Source organism: Penaeus monodon, chromosome 42 (genome assembly GCF_015228065.2).
Source record: "Penaeus monodon isolate SGIC_2016 chromosome 42, NSTDA_Pmon_1, whole genome shotgun sequence".
NCBI lineage: Eukaryota > Metazoa > Arthropoda > Malacostraca > Decapoda > Penaeidae > Penaeus > Penaeus monodon.
This window is the reverse complement of record NC_051427.1, coordinates 20,213,919-20,222,014: the sequence shown is the minus strand read 5'-3', so window position 1 is coordinate 20,222,014 and position 8,096 is coordinate 20,213,919. Positions and strand designations below refer to the sequence as shown.

The 8,096-nt window shown below is 40.9% G+C and overlaps 1 protein-coding gene across 1 annotated transcript; it reads right to left on the bottom strand.

The window, feature by feature from the left end:
* Positions 1 to 663: 663 nt before the first annotated feature.
* Positions 664 to 1,677, bottom strand: LOC119599192. Its single transcript, XM_037948937.1, has 2 exons — positions 1,581 to 1,677; positions 664 to 1,352 (listed from the first exon to the last, which is right to left on the bottom strand). Exons 1-2 carry the CDS (start codon positions 1,675 to 1,677, stop codon positions 664 to 666), a joined length of 786 nt encoding a protein of 261 aa, XP_037804865.1.
* Positions 1,678 to 8,096: the final 6,419 nt, after the last annotated feature.

Genomic DNA, 8,096 nt, shown 5'->3' with positions numbered 1-8,096 from the left:
AGGGCATCGAAGGACGAAAGCGAAGAAGGAAAAGGACGACGAACCATTGAGCAATCTCACCAAAGCTGAAAGAACAAGAAAGAGACAGAATAAACCGAAAATGAAATAAGAACATTGAGCCCAAATATAAAATAAAATCACAAAATAAAAATGAAACAAAATCAAACTTAATATCAAATACAAAACTTAAGAAATACAAAGGAACTTAAAAAAATAAACTTAAAATTAATCTTACAATTAAAGGACATAAAAATACAAATTAAACATAAAAACATAAAGGTAAACTTAAAAGCTACAAACTCAAGAATTCTACAACTCCAAATTACATTTAAAATCTAGCACTCACTTGAACAAAAAAGACAAACTAAAGCATAAACAAATAAAAAGATCTCAAGAAAACCAACCACACATTGGTAAAGTGTACGTACATTGTCGTGGAATACACAACCTATCATCTCGACTTGGGCTGGAAGAATACAATTCAGATTAATACACGATAAATGGTAATGTTAATACGCACACTTGATATACCATTTTTCAAGCACTAATTCATTTTCAGAGCACTTTCTATATCTTAGAACATGAAACACTTAGCACACATATCACAAAACCTCTCACTGGCATAATCCTTCAAGCAAAATCAAAGAGGGAGACCAATCTAGGCTAACCATCGTCAGGAGGTCGGCAAAAGGAGGCCAAGAGAGCAACTGCAGGATCATCATCCGGTAGTCCATCTAAAGGAGGAGGATCGTCCACGTCCCCATCCTCATCTATCTCGGCATCATCTGATAGGTGGAGTTCATCATTCGTCCTGTAAGGCCTCTGCTGATTGAGGTGGTAAATCTTCTCCTTGTAAGGAGAAGACAGTACTCTGATCAACCGTGTTACAGGACCGGTTTTCTTAAGAATACGAGCCAGACCAAACCAACGAGGTCCAAGGGCTCCACGCCGTTCTACTCCTACCATTCGAGGAAGGTCTTTAAAGAGGACTAGATCACCGACCTCAGCAGCAAAGGTGGACTTTCTGGTTCGCCGATTATAATCCCAGGCCCAACCTTCCCTGGCCTGCACTGACGTCTCAACGGCAATCTCTCTAGCTCTCCTTAACCTAGCAGCAAAAGATTGTGCTGCTTCATGATCAGTCTCCTCGTAATTGCTATTGCCAACAGGATAGGTGACAATATGTCCAGTCAGCAAATAAAGAGGCTGATCACCCACTGAGCGGTGTACTGCACTGTTCATGGTCAAACGAATATATGGCAAAAGTTCATCCCATTCTAAGGGAGAAGCCTCCAGAAGTGTTGCCAAGGCGTTTTTCACCACTCCATTGGTGCGTTTAATCATCCTATTAGCTTGGGGATGGAAAGCAGTAGTGAAAATTTTTTGTACACTGGCTAACTCACAAACCCTCTTAAATATATTGTTTGTAATTCTTGGCCATTGTCTGTTTGCAATAGACGAGGTGTTCCAAACACAGTCACAAACTGATTAATAAAGGCATCAGCCATCCTTGGATGGCAAAGGTATCAACTGGACGTATCGAGTGAGTTGGTCTATGAAAGCCTATACATATTTATTACCTTGCGAGGTCACTTCAAGTTCCATGAGGTCTGCAGATACCCTTTCCAGCGGGTAGCTGACCTGTGGTGCAGCAGCAAGAGGCGCACGATAAGCCATGCCCTTATGTTTCTCACAAGATCGACATGTACCAACATATTCTTTCACTGTGGCCAACATGTTAGGGAAGTAAAAGTAATCCCTGAGCTTACAATACTTCCTGTAAACACCAGGGTGACCTGCTGTTGCACCTGCATGAGCCAAATGCAGGGCAGAGCATCTAAGTGTCTTTGGTACAACCAACTGATGGAGCACCGATCTGGGAGATGACGGACATGGTACAAAACTCCATCACGAAGCTCAAACTCTTCAAGAGAAAGAGGAAGGCGACGACGTGGTAAAGTCCATTCCTCTAAATACCCAATCACCTCTTTCCACAGGGGATCCTCGAGTTGGTGACGACGCAGATCGTCTGGATCACGCTTGTGCAGTTCCGTTGCAGCCACTGCACGACTCAACTGGTCTGGGACACGATGTTGAGTCCCTTGTTTGTATTTCAGAACATAATTATAAAAACTAAGTTCGTGCGAAAACCGAGTGATACGCAGACTTTGGGTCTTCCTACTGAACACATAGGTCAAAGGCCCATGGTCTGTGTAGTTGTAGAAGCGGCGTCCATACATATAGCAGTCGAAGGCTTTTACCCTCTCTATTACTGCAAGTGCCTCACAATCAGTTGCAGGGTACCGTGTTTCAGCATTCCTGAGTTTGCGGCTGAAGTATGCAACAGGCTGCAAGCGACCCTCATCGTCACATTGTATCAAGCAAGCGCCGATTGCAACACCCGATGCATCGGTGTGAATCTCAAAAGGCCTGTCAAAATCTGGCTTACTGAAAACTGGGGCAGAGATAAATGCCTCCTTCAAGTTCTGGAAAGCAGTTTCCTCCTGCTGGCCCTAGACAAACTTTGTATCTTTGCGTGCCAAGCTGGTAAGTGGTGATGCAATATTTGAATAATCTTTAATATGGTTCCTAAAGAAGCCTGTGCAACCCGAGAAAGCGGCGCACTTCCTTTTGGTTCCTAGGCTGAGGCATCTTCTGTATTGCAACCACCTTATCTGGATCAGGTTCCACACCCTTGGGCGAGATCTTAAAGCCCAGGAATTTGAATGTGTCTGTTGCAAAAAACACATTTCTTCCTGTTGAGCCTAAATCCTGCCTTTAAAGGAGCAACAGATTTCTCATCCAAATGCCTCAGATGGTCATAAAAAATTACTGCTGTGCACCACCACATTATCTAAATAGGCAATGGTGTGCCTGCCTATAACAGATGAAAGCACACAGTCAACAGCCCGTGGAAATGTCGAAGGGGCGGTTGCCAACCCAAATGGCAACTGAACTGGAAAAGCCGATGCCCATCTGAGAATGCAGTCTTTGGCTTATCATCTGGATTGACATCTACTGTCCAGTAGGCACTGCGGGCATCCAGAGCAGTGAACCACATTGTTCCATGCAGCTGATCAATAAGCTCATCAATGCGTGGCATTGGATAAGTATCCTGCTCTGTAATGCTGTTGAGACCTCTGTAGTCTATACAGAAACGGGTAGACCCATCTTTCTTTCTGACAAAAACGATAGGGGAATGCCAAGGAGAGGTGGAATGCCGTACACATAGTGGACCTTCACCCTCTTTTGTTTTTATAGTATGTGAGATACCAGGGACAGTTCCTAGCTTTGCCTGCGCATCAAATAATGTCACATCCTTACCTAGTACCTGCCTCAGCTGCTGTTGCTGGCCAAGAGTAAGGTGGCCCAGATCAACCTCACTTAAAAGATCACTAAGCTCAGCATCACCCAGCTGAACCTTATCTTCAGGGCAATTAGTATTTGCACCTGACAGTTCAACACCAAGTGGTGTTTGTTTCACCACATTGCAAGGTTGGAGATCCACATCTGGCAGAATGATGTAATCATCTGCACTCCAAAGTCACCAACAGCATCAAAGCTGTCAAAGTCATCATCAATAAATCCCTCACCCAGTTCAGGACCACCATTATCACCCAAGAAGAGCTCTGCCCCCAAAGCTTGCTCCTCTTCAGCATACTGGAAAGAAGTTCCACGAATGCTAGCCTTTCTTATCTCACCACCTTAACCTATTTTGGTTCTATTTGGCACTGCACTATTAAAAACAGTACCCTTGGCACTGGCACTGGCATTTTCACAATCTACACCACTGACACTGGCACTTTTCACAGTTTCACAAACACTAACATCACCTTCATTTTGCTTATCATCTACACACGTGCTTCCAGCCTCCAGTGAGAAGACCTGTACAATGTTTTCAACTATAGCTAACCTATGTCCATTTCTCAACTTTACAGGCCGTGCAGTCTCATTTACTGCCCAGCCTTTAATGTGGCCCTCTTTAACTTCTTGTAGAGACCTAGGTACCACCAAGGGACACTCAATACCAGAAACCATAAGTTCCTTGGCGGCTTGCATACCCCTAGGAACGCTACATTTGACAAAGCGCCCACAACGAGGCGGCCCAAAAGCAGGTACACCAACATGTGCTACCTGTGAAGCAGGTAGTGACCTTGACTGCTTGTGGTGTACCTCAACAAGTACAACTTGTAATGACTGGGAATCCGTATACAAAATTGGGAACTTCTGACCTTGCAAGACCAATAAATCCTCTTTACTTTGGTCAGAAAAACACTCGAGCCTGAAGTTAAACCGTCTGAAAAGATCCATGCCCAAAAGAACTTCTCCAGGAAAGGAAAGACCATCCAAGATACACACTTTATGCTGAACTCACTCATTCACACTAAAAATTACCAAAGTTTCACCCAGAACTGGAATAGTCTTACCAGAAACTCCTTTCTCTCGTTTAAAAGATTCTTTCTCACATCTTTCACTTCATCTTGAACCCATTAATCATTAAGTAAACCATAGGCGAACTACAGGTTTCTCAGGAACCTTACTCTCGCAGTCAGTGGTTGACAGCACCTCTTTGCTCGCCAGTGACGATTTCGCTGCCACGCCTGACCTGGCGCGATTAAATGGGCCCCTGCTGTGCAATGGTGACGTGGCTCACCACATTGCAAAACACTTCTTTGCACTCAATACACGACTTTCTGATCTATCATGCTGGTGTTTCTTGTGGTTGCGACAGTACCTCCTATGAGGGTCTACCTCGGCTGCCGTGGTCGGAAAAGCGGTCTAGCAGGAGGAGAACTTACCTCAGGACCTTCACTTTCCCTGAGACTCCAAACTCTCTGCGTAGTCTCAACAAGATTACAAAGCTCTGCCTCTTCCTTCACCACAACTGCTTCCTTGATCCATCGAGGAAGTCCTTGCAAAAAGACCCGTCTTATGAGGTCATCTGGATCACCAATGGCCCGAGGGTAATCCCGTAATCCCTGGTATACCATGCCTTCCAATATGAAATAAAAATCCATAGGTGCTTGACCAGGTTGTAGCTTCTGACTATGAAGCACGCGGTAAAAATCAGATGACGTACCAGTTCCTCTGAACTTCTGCCTAAGCTTGTCTTTAAATTTAAGCCAGGATGCAATATTTTCAAAGATGGGAGAATTTACTATCAGCTCTGCGCACCCTTGCATGAAGCTTTTGCAGCTTAATAAAAGCTGAATCTCTCTGAGGACGAGAGTGGTTCTCGACACTCCGCAGCCAGCTCTCAACCTCTTGGTTCCGTTTAAGGGGGTGGGGAGAACTAATCTCCACCTTAAATGAGGAATTGGATCCCTCTGCACCACAAACTCAACTGGGGGTGCTTCCCTGACAGAAACGGGGGTTGAAGGACGAGATATACGAGCTTGTAGCTTACTATTCTGCTGGCGCAGACTCTGGACCTCCAGTGTGAGCTGAGAATTTTTTTTAAAAAGCTTTTCCATCACTGAAATTCCGGAAGCCGCTTCCTAGCTCGTCGAAGGGCGGGACGGACTGTGTTCCGACTTCCACCGTTCCTGCGACCCATGGCTCGTGTCCGAATCGTGCTAATCTAAAATTATAGTCAGCAACTCCAAGGCTGAACAAAACACCTAGGACAACCCTCAACAAGTCTATAGAAGCACTGTACTACCCGATAACTCACAAAAAACGTACGATTACTCATACAGCTAAATAATACAATCATACGGTCTCAGAGCAAACACTAGATTCATGCGATCAAAATCACAAACTTCAGATGCACGTTCATATTCCTCATAGTACACACGCACAGAAACAGACAAACACAAAAACATTTATAAGACACTTCTTAAATCTTACTAAAACTTACGTAAAACTAACTGATGCACTTATAAAACACCCGCACATAAAAAAATCACAATCATAGAAACATTCGCTTATAGATTCACTAAAAACAGGCATAAAACACTCAGTTATTAAAACATTCGCTTAAAGATTCACTAAAAACAAGCAAAAAACACATATCAAAACGCACAAAATTCACTAAAATAAACATACATAAACATTCAGAGCCATACTAAGGTAATCACAAAACACATACCAAGTAGAAAATTTAAAACAAGTAAACTTGCGTGACCTCTTTCGAACAACTCCTCCATACATAAACTTTCACGAGGTCACAAAAGGCAAACAGCGAATTCCTAAAACAACCATGGAATCGCTCGTCTCATACCAGAAAGTCAAAGCTCGCAACAAAATACTGGAGATAAAAACACAAGGAAAACACACAAACACGAGCACCGAAGCAAACAGCCGTAAAAAATATATATACATAAAACTGAAGAAAACCACTAAACCAAATCAAGTAAAAACCAAAAGAAATACATAAATCAAAGATAAAACCGAAAAAAAGAACAAAAGAAACTAAAATAAAATAAACAAATGAAATAAATAAAAATACCATGTGTGACAGACCGACTACGTGACAACGGGTTAAGAACTGCGCGAAAGACGTATGAGCGTCTTAGACATAACAGTTACACCGTCTTGGAGTCATCGAACTAGCAAACAAAACGCCATTTCCGCCGCTTGCCACCAAAATATGTGTTACGCTGTAGTGAATAAATCAAACTCCGTAGAGATAGAGATGATGGTTTGGTCCATGTGGGTTTGGCATATTTTGAGGAGGACTCTCGGGTGATCCCGTAGTCACAATAAAAAGAATAAAATAACATCAATGGCTGACTAAAAAGGCAACATAAAAGAGCATCCATAATATACATTTATTACGCGCAAATCTTTCAAACATGACCAATTCACAAGATAACACACCATACACTTTACTTGAAACAATAGAGGCAAACCCCCCACTGCACGAAAAGCACCAGTCAGCCAGCTAAAAATCCAAACGGTCTGTCACCTAGATAAAAAGCCTCTCTCCTTCTGACCGACCTGGCTTCACCTTTTATACTGGGGGTTCCCGCGCTTGGTGAGGTTTTTCCCATAATGCAATTCATTTTATTTATTAATTAGTGTATTATGGGGTTAAAGCAAGTTTAAATATACATAAAATAAAAAGAATAAAAAACTATACAAACATTGGCACATAAAATAAGTAAAGGACAGGAAAGTACGAAAAAGTGAAAGGAAGGGATCCGTGAGGGAAAACGGGAAAACACAAAGAGGAAAACGAGAGAAAAGTTAAACTAAAGGTGAATTAATCGAAGACAAAAGGTAAGAATAAGGCAAGGTAAGTATAGAATATAAGGTAAGTAGTGTATAAGTTGTGTTACGTGCAGTAGAAATAGTGTAGATGTATATGTAGATCACGGACCAATGGGAAAGGTAAGTCAGAGGATATAAAAACACATGTTCATTCTTATTAAAAAAAAAAACACAGACAAACACAGAAAAACAGCAAAGCTACGTCATCTTGCAAGGAGAAGGAGTCCGTAGAGTTCCTATACAGGTCTGTAAACGTCAGGGGCACAGGCGGCCCGAATGCCTGCGGGGTGACCCGCCTGAAGCCAGGGGAAATTCACTACAGTTATGATTATCAAAATTATCATATTTTTTATCATTGTTATTTAATACTATTATTTTATTGTTACTATTATTATTATTTATTATTATTGTTTTATTACCATTATTATCATTATTATTATCATTTTTTTACTACTACTACTACTACTAATGCTATCAATATTATTATTACTACTATTATTATTGTTATTTTTGTTGGTGTTGTTATTATTAGTAGTTTCATTGTTGTTATTATCGTACTTATTATCATTTTCCTATTATTCTTTTTATCATCATTATTTTCATCAGAAATCATTATTCTCATTATCATTATTATTGTGGTTGTTATTATAATTATTGTTATTATTGCAATATATATTTCTTACTATTATTACGTTTATTATCATTATTGATATTACTATAATTATCATTACTATTATTATAATTATCATTATTATTGTTATTTTCATTATCACTATTATTCTATCATTATCATTATTAATATTTTCATTATTAAAATTATCTATTAGTATTAGTATTTTTGTCATGAACGATATTTTTTATTATTTTCATTATTGACCATA

Bases quoted from the DNA above. Each gene is read 5' to 3' on its own strand.
- LOC119599192 (XM_037948937.1), bottom strand. From the start codon at position 1,677: ATGGCTTATCGTGCGCCTCTTGCTGCTGCACCACAGGTCAGCTACCCG. The intron at 1,353-1,580 runs GTAATAAATATG...TCCATCCCCAAG, and splicing joins ACTTGAAGTGACCTCGCAAG to CTAATAGGATGATTAAACGC.